Raw genomic sequence first — 17,182 nt, 5'->3', positions numbered from 1 at the left:
CTCAGGGAGGTGTTGATGGGAAGGAGTCTTCCAGCGGAGGGAATGGTGACTGTAAAGGTCCTGAGGCAGGAAGCAGCTAGAGATCCTGGAGAAAAGCTGCACTGTGAGGCTTCAGCAGTGACAGCGAGGGCGCGGTGGGTTTGGGGCCGGGGAACGCCAAGTGGAGTTTTTTAGATCACGGAACTGGATTTTAAGTGACTTAGCAGCAACAGCAGGCTCGCCCCCTGAAGAGTTTTAAGGTCAGCCTAGAACCAGGAAATCAACCCTGAATATTCATCGGAAGGACCGAAGCTGAAGCTCCAAATACTTTGGCCACCTGATGAGAAGAGCCGACTCATTGGAAAAGACCCAGATGCCGGGAAAGCCTGAAGGCGATTGAAGGCAGGAAGAGAAGGGGACGACAGAGGATGAGATGGTTGGACAGCACCACCGACTCAATGGACATGAATTTGAGCAAACTCCGGGAGATAGTGAAAGACAAGGAAGCCTAGCGGGCTTCAGTTCATGGGGTCGCAGAGCGGGATACGACTTAGCAGGCGGAACAGAACCAGCTTGGGAGACTTTGCCTAAAGAGTTGGATTATCTCCGCGGTGGGGGTGGCGGGCTGAGGCAGGGCACCCGCGGCCGGCCCCGGGCCCGCCCCCGAGGCCCGAGGGGCGGGGCTCCTGACAGGCGCAGGTCCCTCCCCGCACGGCCCGGAACCCGTGCTGCGGCCCGGAGGTCGCCGGGAAGAAGCCCAGTACTGGCCCGCCGTGTCTGTCCTCCATGGCTGCCATGCTGCTCGCCCGGGCCTGTGGCCTTGTCCGCGGAGGTGAGTGCGTTCTGACCCCGCACGGTGGGGCGGCGGGCGGGGCGGGCGTGGGTCCGGGTGGGCATGGGTCCGGGCAGCGGGTTCACCCCTGCAGCAGGGCGGGCGGCCGGGCGGCCTTTGCCCCAGTTAGGCTGCTCCTTGCGCCTGCGTGGCCGCGGCCCCTGCTCCGGCCCGCTTCTCACGCTGCACCACCCCACCACTCTCACCCCGAAACTTATTGCACCTTCGGAGGAGGTTCAAGGTACGCCATTCCTAGGGTGCCAGGTCTGGGGTTGAACCCAAACTGTACATCTGTGACCTTGGGCCCTTGTGTGAAACGACCACAGTATACTGCTGTTCTCAGAGTTGTTAGGTAAGGTGAAGGTAAGGTGAAGTCGCTCAGACGTGTCCGACTCTTTGCGACCCCACACACTGTAGCTTAACCAAGCTCCTCCGTCCATGGGATTTTCCAGGCAAGAGTACTGGAGTGGGTTGCCATTTCCTTCTCCAGAGGATTTTCCCGACCCAGGGTTCAAACCCAGGTCTCCCAGAAATCATAGAGTTGTTAAACAAGGATTAAAATACAGGTGCCTGGCAGATGACAGGAGCTCACTGGTATCCTCTTTCCCATCTTCTAATTTCTCTACCCTGTGGCAGCAGTGGCACCTGTGGCCAGGGCTTCCTTTGCCTGGTCAAGACCCACTCACCCTGAATAATAACAAAGGGAGCCCTCTTTGAGAGCTGTCGCTGCTCTCAGCAAGGTTAGGGTTAAGTGCTAAGTGCTACAGTTAGTTTTCATGGTTCTAGCCCAGGAGCAGAGTACTGTTGTCCTCCACATTTAGAGAAACCAGTGAAGTTAAGATCCTGGCCTGAGGTCACAGAATTGTGCTCTCACGTCACTGGTCTTATACTGGCCACTGAGGAGGACTGTTGTACAGTGTTCAGCAAGCATGGTGAACATTCCGTTCTATTCTCAACAGCAGTGTTAATGACATTTTGGGCCCCTAGTTCTTTATAATGGGTTCTGTCCTGTACAATGTTTAGCAGTTTTCCTGGCCTCTACCCACTCCCTACCACCCTTCGGTTGAGACAACCAAAAATGTCTCTGGACATTGCCAGATGTCCCCCTGGGGGACACGAGTCATTTGTGTGGAGAACCACTCATAAGTGAAAAAGTGGAAAAGTGTTCATCATTCAGTCGTGTCCAACTCTGTGACCCCCATGGATTGTAGCCTGCCAGGCTCCTCTGTCCATGGAATTCTCTAGGCAAGAATACTGGAGTGGATAGTCATTCCCTTCTCCAGGGGATCTTCCCAACCCAGGGATTGAACCTGGGTCGCCTGTGTTGCAGGCAGTTTCTTTACCATCTGAGTCACCAGGGAAGCCCACCCAGTAAGTGGATCACTGTTATTATTTTAATTACTACATGAGACCTCTTGCATTCCTCTTCCACTGACTCCTTTTCTCTCTGGCAGCCCCCTGGCCTTGGGGCTGGCGTCGCCTACATACCGTCTACCAGTCTGTTGAACTGCCCGAGACTCACCAGATGCTGCGGCAGACGTGCCGCGACTTTGCCGAGAAGGAGCTCTTTCCCATCGCAGCCCAGGTGGACAAGGAGCATCGCTTCCCAGCAGCTCAGGTGAGAATTCCAACCTCAGCACCCAGTGATGGAATCTGCCCTCTGCTCCAGGATAACTGGTGACAGTGACAACCGGTGACAGTGACACTGCAGTCAGGGAACCCTCAGGGTGTGTGGTCCTGGGGGCCAGAAAATGCCCTGGAGGTTTCCACTGTCCAGCATGAGGCCTGTAGCCAGGATAATAACTTCTGGAATAACAGTAGTCATGGTGGATGATTGCTATGCTTACTGTATACCAGGCATTGTGTTGATAATAATAGTTAACACATAAAACGCTGACATGTGCTTGGTACTCACCTAAGTGCTGATGGGTTAGCACACCTGTTTCTTTTCTTTTCTTTTTTTTGGCTGCACCATGTGTCATGCAGAATCTTAGTTCCCTGACTGGTGATCGAACTCATGCCCCCTTCGGTGGCAGCTCGGAGTCTTAACCATTGGACCACTGGGGAAGTGCCTGGCTTATCTGTCTCTTAAAACTGTCCAATGAGATGAAGGTGCCATTATTACGTATCCTGTTGTGTAGTTGATGAAACTCAGATTGATGAGAGGCTTAAATAATGAGCACAAGGTCATGAAGCTAATGAGTTACAGAGCTAAGGTTCCAACCCACATCTGTCTTCTGCCAGCCGCTGAGATCCCAGTCGGTCCTGTCCACCCTGTGTCACTGTATCATTCCTGTGAGGACAAGTGCTTCTGCTGTACCCTCCCGTGGGACTTAACCAGCTGTCTGGCACACGATTGCACTTAGTAGATGCTGTTGAGATGACTTGTGATAAAGCGGTTCTGTCAGGCCTTCACACCCTGGCTGCCCGTCTGGGGAATTCAGAACCTGTGGTTGCTGTTAACATGCTTCTTCAGCCTTGGGGCCAGTTTTCCCATCTTAGTGCATGCTGTGTGCTCACAGTGCACTGTGTTCACAGGCACTGTGCCTGGACTGTGGATATAACATCTAAAGAGCTCAAAGTAGTAGGTGGGTGGCATTCTGAGCACCAAAATGAGTTGGGCAACTTTTATGTGGTAAGCCTTGAAGTTGTCTTCATCGCATTTAGTACTAAAGGCATCCCCAGCTGCAGGTCTAATCTCCATTTGGCTTCCTGGAATGGTTGTAAGGATTGTAGGGGATTGTGTATGTTAAGTCCATGGTGCATGTGAAAAACAGAAGCTATTAATACTATTATTATTTTTATTACAGTTGAGAAAGTTGAAGCACAGAGAGGGGACGTGATTTTCCAAGGCTTACCAGCTTGTGGGGCTAGAATTCATACTCCCAAGTGTTCAGTTCAGTTCAGTCACTCAGTCGTGACCAACTCTTTGCGACCCCATGAATCGCAGCACGCCAGGCCTCCCTGTCTATCACCAACTCCCAGAGTCTACCCAAACTCATATCCATTGAGTCAGTGATGCCATCCAGCCATCTCATCCTCTGTCGTCCCCTTCTCCTCCTGCCCCCAATCCCTCCCAGCATCAGAGTCTTTTCCAAGGAGTCAGCTCTTCTCATGAGGTGGCCAAAGCATTGGAGTTTCAGCTTCAGCATCAGTGCTTCCAATGAACACCCAGGGCTGATCTCCTTTAGGATGCACTGGTTGGATCTTCTTGCAGTCCAAGGGACTCTCAAGAGTCTTCTCCAACACCGCAGTTCAAAAGCATCAATTCTTCAGCGCTCAGCTTTCTTCACAGTCCAACTCTCACATCCATACATGACCACTAGAAAAACTATAGCCTTGACTAGACGGACCTTTGTTGGCAAAGTAATATCTCTGCTTTTCAATATACTATCTAGGTTGGTCATAACTTTTCTTCCAAGGAGTAAGCGTCTTTTAATTTCATGGCTGCAATCACCATCTGCAATAATTTTGGAGCCCCAAAAAATTAAGTCTGATACTGTTTCCACTGTTTCCCCATCTATTTCCCATGAAGTGATGGAAACAGATGCCATGATCTTCTGCCATGAATGTTGAGCTTTAAGCCAACTTTTTCACTCTCTTCTTTCACTTTCATCAAGAGGCTTTTTAGTTCCTCTTCACTTTCTGCCATAAGGGTGGTGTCATCTGCATATCTGAGGTTATTGGTATTTCTCCCGGCAGTCTTGATTCCAGCTTGTGCTTCTTCTAGCCCAGCATTTCTCATGACATACTCTGCATATAAGTTAAATAAGCAGGGTGACAACATACAGCCTTGATGTACTCCTTTTCCTATTTGGAACCAGTCTGTTGTTCCATGTCCAGTTCTAACTGTTGCTTCCTGACTTGCATATAGGTTTCTCAAGAGGCAGGTCAGGTGGTCTGGTATTCCCATGTCTTTCAGAATTTTCCACAGTTTATTGTGATCCACACAGTGAAAGGCTTTGGCATAGTCAATAAAGCAGAAATAGATGTTTTTCTGGAACTCTCTTGCTTTTTCGTTGATCCAGTGGGTGTTGGCAATTTGATCTCTGGTTTCTCTGCCTTTTCGAAAACCAGCTTGAACATCTGAAAGTTCACGGTTCATGTATTGCTGAAGCCTGGCTTGGAGAATTTTGAGCATTAATAGCGTGTGAGATGAGTGCAATTATGTGGTAGTTTGAGCATTCTTTGGCATTGCCTTTCTTTGGGATTGGAATGAAAACTGACCTTTTCCAGTCCTGTGGCCACCGCTGAGTTTTCCAAATTTGTTGGCATATTGAGTGCAACACTTTCACAGCATCATCTTTCAAACAGGATTTGAAATAGCTCAATTGGAATTCTATCACCTCCACTAGCTTTGTTGGTAGTGATGCTTTCTAAGGCCCACTTGACTTCACATTCCAGGATATCTGGCTCTAGGTGAGTGATCACACCATTGTGATTATCTGGCTCGTGAAGATCTTTTTTGTACAGTTCTTCTGTGTATCTTGCCACCTCTTCTTAATATCTTCTGCTTCTGTTAGGTCCATACCATTTCTGTCCTTTATCAAGCCCATCTTTGCATGAAATGTTCCCTTGGTATCGCTAATTTTCTTGAAGAGATTTCTAGTCTTTCCCATTCTGTTGTTTTCCTCTATTTCTTTGCATTGATCACTGAGGAAGGCTTTCTTATCTCTCCTTGCTATTCTTTGGAACTCTGCATTCAGATGCTTATATCTTTCCTTTTCTCGTTTGCTTTTCGCTTCTCTTCTTTTCACAGCAATTTGTAAGGCCTCCTCAGACAGCCATTTTGCTTTTTTGCATTTCTTTTCCATGGGGATGGTCTTGATCCCTGTCTCCTGTACAATGTCATGAACCTTTGTCCATAGTTCATCAGGCACTCTGTCTATCAGATCTAGTCCCTTAAATCTGTTTCTCAGTTCCACTGTATAATCATAAGGGATTTGATTTAGGTCATGCCTGAAAAAGAACTGTACAAAAAAGGTCTTAATGACCTGGATAGCCACTATGGTATGGTCACTCACCCAGAACCAGAAGTCCTGGAGTGCAAAGTCAGATGGGCCTTAGGAAGCATTACTACCAGCAACGCTAGTGGAGGTGACAGAATTCTAGCTGAGCCATTTCAGATCCTAAAAGATGATGCTGTGAAAGTGCTACATTCGATATGCCAGCAAATTTGCAAAACTCAGCAGTGGCCACAGGACTGGAAAAGGTCAGTTTTCATTCCAATCCCAAAGAGGGGCAATGCCAAAGAATGTCCAAACTACCACACAATTGCACTCATTTCACTTGCGAGCATTTCACTTGCTCAAAACCCTTCAAGCTAGGCTTCAACAGTACATGAACTGAGAACTTCCAAATATGCAAGCTGGATTTAGAAAAGGCAGAGATCAAATTGCCAACATCCGCTGGATCATTGAAAAAGCACAAGAGTTCCAGAAAAACATCTACTTCTGCTTCATTGACCATGCTAAAGCCTTTGTGTGGATCACAACAAACTGTGGAAAATTCTTCAAGAGATGGGAAATCCAGACCACCTGACTTGCCTCCTGAGAAATCTGTAAAGAGGTCAAGAAGCAACAGTTAGAACTGGACATGGAACAACAGACTGGTTCCAAATAGGAAAAGGAGTACATCAAGGCTGTATATTGTTACCCTGCTTATTTAACTTATATGCAGAGTACATCATGAGAAACGCTGGGCTGGATGAATCATAAGCTGGATTCAAGATTACTGGGAGAAATATCAGTAACCTCAGATATGCAGATGATACCCCCTTATGGCAGAAGGCGAAGAGGAACTAAAGAGCCGCTTGATGAAGGTGAAAGAGAAGAGTGAAAAAGTTGGCTTAAAATTCAACATTCAGAAAACTAAGATCATGACATCCAGTCCCATCATGTCATGGCAAACAGATGGGGAAACAATGGAAACAGTGACAAACTTTCTTTTCCTGGGCTCCAAAATCACTGTGGATGGTGACTGCACCCATGAAATTAAAAGATGCTTGCTCCTTGGAAGAAAAGCTATGATAAGCCTAGACAGCTTATTAAGAAGCAGAGATATCACTTTGCCTACAAAGGTCTGTATAGTCCTTATATAAGCTATGGTTTTTCCAGTAGTCATGTATAGATGTGAGGGTTAGACCATAAAGAAGGCTGATTGCCAAAGAATTGATGCTTTTGAAGTGTTGTGCTGGAGAAGACTCTTGAGAGTGCCTTGGACTGCGAGATCAAACCAGTCAATCCTAAAGGAAATCAACCCTGAATATTCACTGAAGCTGAAACTCCAATGCTTTGGCCACCCAATGCGAAGAGCTGACTCATTGGAAAAGACCCTGATGCTGGGAAAGATTGAGGGCAGGATGAGAAGGGGACAACAGAGGATATGTTTGGATAGCATCACCGACTGAATGGACATGAGTTTGAGCAAGCCCTAGGAAATGGTGAAGGACAGGGAAGTCTGGCGTGCTGCAGGCTTAGTGACTGAACAGCAGAGGATAAAGGAACAGTTGTAAGATTTGCCTGAGGTTCTAGGGCTTGGGGAGAGAGAGCGGTAAATCTTCTGATCTCTGATCTTGCCACTGCCTCGCATGAATTGGACGCTCTCATTTTGGTCACTGATGGGATGCAGCGGTTGCCCAGGGAGTCCCTTTGCTGAGGATCGAAGCGTATTGGCTCATTGTTTTTCTCACTGTCTCTGTTACTATGGGTGGTGCTCAGCTATAGTTACAGAAGGAAATCCAGGACTTAAACAAGCAGAAGGGTCAAAACGGTAGACACAGGGGTAATAGGACAGGTTGCAAAATTTAAAATAATACCAGTCGTGTTTTAAAATGACGGTAGTAATAATAACAGGAGTAACTCTTATTTGGGGGTTACCATATTCCAGGTTGCTGTCCAGTTGCTCAGTCGTGTCTGACTCTTTGCGACCCCACAGACTGTAGCCCGCCAGGCTCCTGTGTCCTCCACTACCTCCTGGAGTTTGCTCAAATTCATGTCCATTAAATTGGTGATTTTCATGTACTTACCCTTAAATCATCAACAAAACACTCAGGCAGTTTCTTCACTGATCTCCAGTTTCCAGATGAGGAAACAGAAGCCAGGAATTACATTTCTCAGTCAGTAAAGCCAGACAGCTAGGATCGGAGGAGCCAGATGTAGATTCTGTCCAACCTGCAGGAGATACTTAGTGAGTGTTTTCTAATGTTTTTTTCCTGAAGAATTTTTTCTCCCAGGAAAAGTGGGTTTTCTGAGGAAGAGTCAAGGGGAGAAGAATTGAGTATGTTTATTGGGTGCAAAATCTGCTTTTCCTCCTCTTGCCCTAATCTCAGATGATCGTTTACCACATAGAAGCCTCTTGAACCATACTCCATTTTCCCTCTTATTCATATGCACAGACTCTTGTTAACGCCACCCTGGTGGCGTCCCCTGAATAGCATCACCTTTCACCTCTCCCACCAAGAATTTGTCACTGTGTTCATAATCCCTGGCTCTCTGGGTGTGCTTATCACGCTATTGTGTGTGTCCCGTGTCCCAGTTATTTTCTAAGGTTGCCTTCCTGAAGGCCAGGCTTGTTCAAACACCTGCCTCCTGGCCCAGCGAAACACCTCCTTGCCAAGTAAGTGCTTGGCATTCAGCAGACGTTTGCTGAATTTATGGACTTGAACTTTTTGGTCAAGTCATCCTGAATTTCTTACTGTCCCAGCACTCGGCACACACCGGCACAGAGTAGAAGCTGGGTGGCTTCCCGTGGCCCCTTCTCATGAATAAAGCAGCAGATCTTCAACAAGTAAGGAGGCGTGATTCTCTAAAGGGAGTTAGTTTGGACTCTGATGAGCATCGGCAAACTCAGGACAAATGTGACTTTTTAGAAATGTGAGCTTTAGAAGTGACTTAAAAGCACTGCTTTCTATATGAAGCACCCTCTAAAACAGGTCCCACATATGAAGGCAGCAGGTGCTGAAGGCTTGCTCTGCTAGGAAAGGGGTCTTTCTCTTTCTCACATGTTCTTTGGGAGTTTTTTTTTTTTTTTTTTAATAAACTTCATGCATTTAAAATATTTATTTATTTACTTTTGGCCACGCAAGTGGGGCCTTCCCAGGTGACTCAGTGGTAAAGAACCCGCCTGCAATGCAGGAGTCGTGGGTTCGATCCCTGGGTTGGGAAGATCCCCTGGAGGAGGAAATGGCAACCCACTCCAGTCTTCTTGCCAAGAAAATCCCATGCACAGAGGAGCCTGGTGGGCTACAGTCTATGGGGTCGCAAAAGAGTTGGATACAACTTAGTAACTGAGAATGTACGCAGCACATGGGAACCCTTAATTCCCCAACCAGGAATTGAATCCGCAGCCCCTGCCTTGAAAACGGGGAGTCTTAACCACTAGACCGCCAGGGAAGTCCCTCTCTTGCGGGTTTGGAGACCACTAGGCTTGGCCCAGTCAGGGTTGCAGGTCCACACTCCTGGTTCACAGACACAGGCATGGAGAGTAACCACTGTGGGTGGTGTCTCTGAGAGGTTCTCCTTGAGATCGCTCAAAATTGGCAAAAATATTGGCAAAAATATTAGGGAGGCTGGCTGCTGTTAGCCAGTTACCATTAAACATGCCGTGATCAGAAATGATTTCTACAGCCGGACACACGGTCTTTGTATGTGTGTACTGCTTTTTATTTTGTCTTCACCTTCTTCTTCTTCTTGATCATGCCCTCTTCTCTCCACTGCCTTTCTGTCTCCACATTTTCCCTGGAATGTTCCTGCAGCTGGCCATGGCGTATTGCCAGCAATCTCCAGATACACTTGAGAGTGAGAAAGGTTGGGGGGAAAATAGCATGCTGGTGAGGCCGCCACTTGGGTGCAGTCATTGTGGACTCGGGCAGCTTTCTCTTCTGGTACAGAGAGCACTAGAGGGTGGGGTGAGGGGCAGAGAGCCAGGGGCCCTGGCTTTCTCATCGGACTCTGGGTGTCTCCCAGGAGCGTCACCATCTGCGCAAGAGGCCCCACCCGTCCCAGGAACGCGGGGTCATCCTTGTCCTGCCGGTACTCCACCTGGGAATTTCGGTTCCCCTTCTGTCTCCTGGGGTGAAATGGAGTCTTCTTGGTGTGATGGGCTAATGTGTCATTTATCCCACGGTCATGGACCAGAGAGAGAGACAGAGAGAGAGAGAGACTAAAGAGGGGGCTGTGTGTCTTAATGCCTAGAGAAGCTGGATGGTGCATGTAGGGTGAGACAAATGGGGCTTTTTTTTTTTTTTTTTCTACTTCAGTTTCTTTTGCTCAATGGCCAGAGAAAGCCCTCCAGTGGGGTTCCTGTCTGGGCCTGAGCATGAATCTTGGGGACCCTGCGTATTTCTGGCTCCTGGTAGAATGCAGCCCTAGCTGGTAAGCCAGCACAGGCCTCCCCAATAAACCACCACCTCACTCTGGAATAGGTTTGCCAGAGGCCCTAAGTGTGGGCTCGAAAGGGGCTCTGTTCTGAGGCCACCCCGGGGCTGGCTCTGGGCTCTAAGTCCCCAGGTCGTGCTCAGAGACAGACAGCGCCTCAACTGCACTCTACTTCCCACCTTCGCCCACTCCTTGATCTGATAGCTTACAGTGAACCATGTCAGATTCAGTGACCTCCCAAGAAGATTTAGCTTCGGGACCAGAGACCAGGCTTGACCACTCAGAGCTCTTTTTGTGAAAAGGGACAGAGGAAGCTTCTGACACAGACATCAGAAGGGGGCGGAGAATGCTAGTCTTAGCAAGGGAGCTATATACTTTTTTAATTGGTTATTACAATAAATCATAAGAATGTCTCAAGGTTGTAAAGATCTTACTAGACCCACTCCCACAATTTACATTTTAAGATGACAGAATTAGAATTAACAATAGAAAGATTTTACTAGATGCCTCTCCCATAATATACATTTTAAGATAACAGGATTAGTCAGAAGGTTCTCAAGAAAGAGAAACATGTCCTCAAGCAGGATATATTGTTGTTATACATGTAATCCTTGGGCTTCCCTCATAGCTCTGTTAGTAAAGAATCCACCTGCATTGCCGGAGACCCTGGTTTGATTCCTGGGTTGGGAAGATCCACTGGAGAAGGGATAGGCTACCCACTCCAGTATTCTTGGGTTTCCCTGGTGGCTCAGCTGGTAAAGAATCTGCTGGGTTTGATCCCTGGGTTGGGAAGATCCCCTGGAGAAGGGAAAGCCTACCCACTCCAGTGTTCTGGCCTGGAGAGTCCCATGGACTGGATAGTCCATGGAATATAGTCTATAATATAGTCTATATTGCAGTCCATGGGTTCGCAAAGTCAGACAGGGCTGAGAAACATCATGTTCAAGAGAATAGGATCACGGACAAGAGAAACATCCTCAAGCAGGATACATTGTTGTTTTATATATAAAATCCTTAGTACAGAGTTGAAGCTGAGTTGTTTTATCAGCTCTGGGCTTAAAGAAAAAAACATCGTATGTGACTAAGACTAAGGAATATAGGGGAAAAAAAATGTGTCCCTTTCTCCTCCTTGAGAACTCCAGACCCCTCTCTCCTCCTCGGGGACCCCTGACTTCTTATCAACTTACCTAGAAATTGACTCTCAGACCCTCCCACCCTCACCCACTCCTCGATCCCCGCCGGCTTCCTGAGCAGTGTCACCCCCTGCTGCCCCCAGGTGTGCGGTGACCACAGAATTCTTTTTTTTTTTAGTGGCTCTCGAAATGCCACGTCCCTGGTGGCCCTGAATCCCATTCGTCACTGTGTACTAGCTTCCTGTTGCTGCTGCAGCACCAGGCCCCAGAAGCAGTGGCGTAGAGCTGCTGCTGCTGCTAAGTCGCTTCAGTCGTGTCCGACTCTGTGCGACCCCATAGACGGCAGCCCACCAGGCTCCCCCGTCCCTGGGATTCTCCAGGCAAGAGCACTGGAGTGGGTTGCCATTTCCTTCTCCAATGCATGAAAGTGAAAAGTGAAAGTGAAGTCGCTCAGTTGTGTCCCACTCTTAGCGACCCCATGGACTGTAGCCCACCAGGCTCCTCCGTCCATGGGATTTTCCAGGCAAAAGTACTGGAGTGGGGTGCCATTGCCTTCTCCAGGCGTAGAACAGTGCACACTTAGCGCCTGACCGTTCCTGGAGGGCGGAGATCCAAAGCTGGGCTCTCTGGGCTCTGATGAAGGTGTGGACAGGCCTTTGGGCAGGCCCCAGGGAGAATCACTGCCTGGCCTTTTCCGGTTTCTCCTCTTTCCCTTACAAGGACCCTGTGAGGACACTGGCCTCCCTGGATGATCCAGGGAAGCCCCTCCTCACCTCAGGGTCCTTTGCTTAATCTCCTTGGCAGAGTCTCTTTGAACATACTCAGTCTCTTTGAACCTGGGGGTTAGGGTGTGCTTGTCCCTGTGAGGCTGACATTCTGCCTCCGCACGGGCCATCTCCTCCCTTGTATTACAGGGGAGACCCTGAGGTGGGTCAGGCCCACCCCAAGCGTAGAGTCTTGCAAATTGTCTCGCATGGGAACAACTCAAGGTGGAATCAAACACCCAGTTTCATAGAGAGACACAAATCATTGTGAAAGTTCAGCAAATTCACCGATGCCCCTCTTCCCAGACATCACTGTCGAGTCAAGAACGTCTCAGTCACTTAATGATAAGAAATGCCACTCTAATTCTTAGAGAAATGCAAATGGAAACTACAGAGGTACCACCTCACACTGGTCAGAATGGCCACCATTCAAAAGTCTCCGAATAATAAATGCTGGAGAGGGTGTGGAGAAAAGGGAACCTTCCTATGCTGTTGGTGGGAATGTAAATTGGTGCAGTGGATAACAGTGGGAGGCTCCTCAGAAAACTGAAAGTAGAGTTGCCATATGGTCCAGCAGTCCCAGTACTGGGCATATATCCAGACAAAGCTATAATTTGAAGAGATACATGGACCCCTGTGTTCATAGCAGTACTATCCACAATAGCCAAGACATGCAGACAACCTGTCCATGGACAGATGAACGGGTAAAGAACACGTGGCACATACATATGGTGGAATATTACTCAGCCATAAACAAGGATGAAATAATGTCATTTGCAGTAGTGTGGTGGCCCTAGAGGTTATCATACTAAGTGAAGTAAGTCAAAGAGAAAGACAAATACCACAAGATATCACTTACATGTGTTATGTAAAATACAACACAAACGGAACCTATCTATTAATACAGGACAGAAACAGACTCACAGACAGGGAGAACAGACATGTAGTTGCCAAGGAGAAGGGGGTGAGGGAGGGACAAATTGGGAGTTTTGGATTAGCAGGTGCAAACTATTGTATATAGGATGGATAAACAGCAAGGCCCTCTGTACAGCACATGGAACTATATTCAGGATCCTGCGGTAAACCATATGGAAAAGAATATGAAAAAGAATCCGTATAGCAGAGTTACTTTGCTATACAGCAGAAAATTCACACAACATTGTAGATCAACTAGCGGTCAATAAGACTTTCTCTTTTAAATGCCGTGCATGGATCACTCACCTTGTGCAGACTGAGCTGGTTGTAGTCCTGGAGTCAGTGGTAGGTTTCAATCTCAGCCCCACCATTTACAAGGTCCACCCTGTGCAAAGCGCTCCACCTCCCTGAGCTCCAGCTTCCTCACCTGTGACATGAGGTTGACTCAGCAAAGCTTCAAGCTTCAGACAGACTGGACCAAGAATACACATGAAGCACTTTCCAGCACTGAGCATGTCAAAGGCATTTGATAATTAACCCCAGCCACTCCTGGATTCCAAGTCAAACATTCCAGGCTCTTCCCCTTTATCAAATCTTTCACTGGCACGAGACTACAGCAGTTGATACAGGGCATCACTGAGGAACAGCATGTGCAAGGGCCCTGTGGTGGGGAGGACAGGCTGTGCGGTGAGCGTTAGGGGCTGAAGAAGGTCTGTGTGGCACTGTGCTGCCCTGCTCCTTCACCTCGGAGGCCCCTGAAGCCTTGTGCCTTCTGCATGCTCACTGGTCGTGGCTGTAGACACAGAGATGAGTGAGGGCAGAGTACAGGGGCAGGACTGCCTGAGACAACAGGGCTGTCATACAGATCCGGCCTTGGGGGTTCCGGGGTGGGTGTTAGGGTCACACGACCTGAGTTTCTGTGGGCACCAGCCTGGGGGCAGGTGGGTTGGGGTTGGAGAGGGTGGGCCCTGTGGCCCCACCCCCACCCCCCTCCCCCGGGGGGCTGCCCTTGCCATGACATCCTTTCCTGGGGCCAGGTGAAGAAGATGGGCGAGCTGGGGCTTATGGCCATGAATGTGCCCGAGGAGCTCAGCGGAGCCGGCCTTGATTACCTGGCCTACTCCATCGCCATGGAGGAGATCAGCCGGGGCTGTGCCTCCACGGGAGTCATCATGAGTGTCAACAATGTGAGCCTCCCGCCTGGGCCTCGGACACACAGGCAGAGGGGGAGGGGGCTCCAGACGGCCCCACATCCAGGCACAGCCCTCCCTTGGCTCCCCGCCCCTGACCGCCGCTAGGCCTGGTCCTTTGCATGGGGCCTCTGGAGAGAAGAGGCCTGGGGGTGGGCATGCGGGTGTGCTGGGGCCTGCGATGACCTCCCCCCACGGTCCCCCCAGTCCCTCTACTTAGGGCCCATCCTGAAGTTCGGCACCAAGGAGCAGAAGCAGCGGTGGGTTGCTCCCTTCACTAGTGGTGACAAAATTGGCTGCTTTGCCCTCAGTGAACCAGGTACCACCTGGGACCGTGGCTCACCCACCCCCACCCCGCCCGGGGTCCACCTTGCCTGAGCTGGGACGGAGGGACTTGGACCCCGCTGTCCCTTTGGCTTGGAGACAGCCAGGTGCCATGTCCCCGCACCTCTAGAGAGGGAGCTGGTGTGGCCCTCCAGCCCCTTCTCTCAGGAGCCAGACCCTGATTCCCTGCGCCTGGGTCTGGCTCACCAGCTGGGGGGGTGGGGGGCGCAGAATGGGGGGGTTGCTTGGCAGGGCTGGGGGGTGCTTGGTGTGGGAAGTGTGAGCTTGGGTCCTGGGCGAGCTGGCGGCGGTGGACTCTGAGTCTGCGTGTGGGGCAGGGAACGGCAGCGACGCAGGGGCCGCGGCCACCACCGCGCGGGCAGACGGTGACTCGTGGGTCCTGAGTGGCACCAAGGCCTGGATCACCAACGCCTGGGAGGCCTCGGCCGTAGTGGTCTTCGCCAGCACCGACAGATCCTTGCATAACAAGGTGAGGGGCTCGCAAGGGAGGGGCGGCAAGCCGTTCAGTATGTCCAGCTGCATCTCTGTGGTCTGACCGAGCCGCTTGGGCTCTGGGGCTCTTGCCAGCCAACTCTTTCCGGCCCCGGGGCGGCGCTGTCCCGGGAGGAGCCAGCAGAGGACGTCACAGCGAGGTTCTGAGGGAGGTGGAAATTGGGGTGGCGACCCGAATGGGAGTCTTGGGTGGTTCGTCTGAGGGGCGTGGCCTCGGGCCGGTGAGCAAGTCAGGGGCGTGTCCCGGCCTCCAGGGCATCAGTGCCTTCCTGGTCCCCATGCCCACACCCGGCCTCACGCTGGGGAAGAAGGAAGACAAGCTGGGCATCCGGGCCTCGTCCACGGCCAACCTCATCTTCGAGGACTGTCGCATCCCCAAGGACAGCCTGCTGGGGGAGCCGGGGCTGGGCTTCAAGATCGCCATGGTGAGCCTGGCAGCGGGGGGCGGGGGTTCCCTAGGGTGAGGCCCTGGGGAACGGCTGGCCCCTGACAGGTGGGTCCTCACAGCAAACCCTGGACACGGGCCGCATCGGCATCGCCTCCCAGGCCCTGGGCATTGCCCAGGCCGCCCTGGACTGTGCTGTGACCTACGCGGAGAACCGCAGTGCTTTCGGGGCGCCCCTCACCAAGCTGCAGGCCATCCAGGTAACAGACGCGCAGCCTTGCCTGGACGCCAGAGGGACGCGAGTTCGGCCTTTCCTCTCTGCCTCCCAGACGGCTTTCAGCCTCGGCTCCGTCCTCCGCCCTCCTCTGTCCCGCCCCTCAGGGAGAGGGGAGGGCGGGCCTGCACCAACGGTGGGGCGGGTCTGGGTTGTTGCAGTTCAAGTTGGCGGACATGGCCCTCGCCCTGGAGAGTGCCCGGCTGCTGACCTGGCGCGCTGCCATGCTGAAGGACAACAAAAAGCCTTTCACCAAGGTGCCAGTGGGGCAGGGGTCTCCCCGGGCCCAGCCCAGAGCTTCTATGGCGGCAGAGGCACTGAGGGAGCCGTCTGGGCGGGGTTCCAGTTCCTTGAGCCTGTGGGTTTATCGCTCCAAGGGGCGGCTTCCCCAGGCCCGCCGTGTTGAACAGGCCAGGTGCTAAGAATTTCTGACGCCACCGTCCTCTGTGGTTAGGAGGCGGCAATGGCCAAGCTGGCTGCATCGGAGGCCGCAACTGCCATCACCCACCAGGTGAGAGTCCCCACTGCCTGGGTGAGCTCCCCAGGGTTGGGTAAGCGGGAGTGTGCCGGCTGCTTCTTCCTCCCCGCTGGCCCTTATGCGTGGATGGTCCTGCCCTGTCTTTCCCCCACGAGTTGGGGAGGGGGGGTTGGTCTTCCTTTCCTGAGCCCTCCCGTTCCCCTTCAGGCCATGCAGATCCTGGGCGGCATGGGCTACGTGAAGGAGATGCCAGCCGAGCGGCACTACCGCGACGCCCGCATCACCGAGATTTATGAAGGCACCAGTGAGATCCAGAGGCTCGTGGTCGCCGGGCACCTGCTCAAGAGCTACCGGAGCTGAGCCCTTTCTGGAGGGCTGACCGTGCCGGCCGAGGAGCCGAGCTGGCCGGAGGACCCTGGGAAAGGGGGAGGGAGTCACGTGGCCTTCCCACTGACTCCCCCGCTGCAGCCTGCGGGGCGGGGCCACGCCCCCTCTTGCCAGGACCCCTCCCACCTCCCAGGCCCAGGCTCCTGGGTGGGCCTGCTGCCCTCCGTTACCTCTCTCCACCCCAGAGCCGGCTTCCTAAGAGCGGAGGCTGGCTGCGACCTGGCCTGAGGATGCCCATCTCCAGCTGTTTCTTGACTTTGTACCCTCTCCACCGTTGACCGTGCCTTATTTTCTTCATCTGGGGGCTTGGCCGTGGGAAGGGAGAAATGATTCCCCCGGGGACTCCCCGGTTCTGTCCTGTGGGTCCTGGCGCTCAGCAGGAGACCCAGCGTCTGCCGTTTCCTCTGAGTTCAGGGTCTAGAGGAGTGGGTTGGAGGCCCGAACGACCACATCTCGACGCAGAAGTTGTGTTCTCTGAGGCCTTCGCCGCCTTGGGGCTGGGTCGTTATGGAAGCCTTCCTGCGCACCGATAACCTTTGTAAAGTATAAATGAGTACAGGTGAGGGGTCTGACTTGTGCTTTGGGACAATTATATGTGGGAACCGAGTAATAAAGGATACCTGTCCCCTGA

At 51.5% G+C, this 17,182-nt stretch overlaps 1 protein-coding gene across 2 annotated transcripts; it reads left to right on the top strand.

Annotated features, from left to right (window-relative positions):
• Positions 1–672: 672 nt before the first annotated feature.
• Positions 673–17,182, top strand: ACADS (acyl-CoA dehydrogenase short chain). 2 transcript variants are annotated; one of them, XM_027566557.1, is made up of 10 exons: positions 673–811; positions 2,266–2,429; positions 14,038–14,187; positions 14,398–14,509; positions 14,853–15,004; positions 15,282–15,452; positions 15,535–15,672; positions 15,848–15,943; positions 16,141–16,197; positions 16,372–17,182. In XM_027566557.1, exons 1-10 carry the CDS (start codon positions 766–768, stop codon positions 16,522–16,524), a joined length of 1,239 nt encoding a protein of 412 aa, XP_027422358.1. In that variant the 5' UTR covers positions 673–765; the 3' UTR covers positions 16,525–17,182. The 2 variants fall into 2 exon arrangements, with proteins under 2 accessions (XP_027422358.1, XP_027422359.1); XM_027566558.1 differs by lacking the exon at positions 15,848–15,943 and having other exon boundaries at positions 686–811.

The sequence above is a fragment of the Bos indicus x Bos taurus genome, chromosome 17 (genome assembly GCF_003369695.1).
Source record: "Bos indicus x Bos taurus breed Angus x Brahman F1 hybrid chromosome 17, Bos_hybrid_MaternalHap_v2.0, whole genome shotgun sequence".
NCBI lineage: Eukaryota > Metazoa > Chordata > Mammalia > Artiodactyla > Bovidae > Bos > Bos indicus x Bos taurus.
Note: the sequence above shows the minus strand (reverse complement) of the source record. Positions and strands in the feature narration are given on the sequence as shown.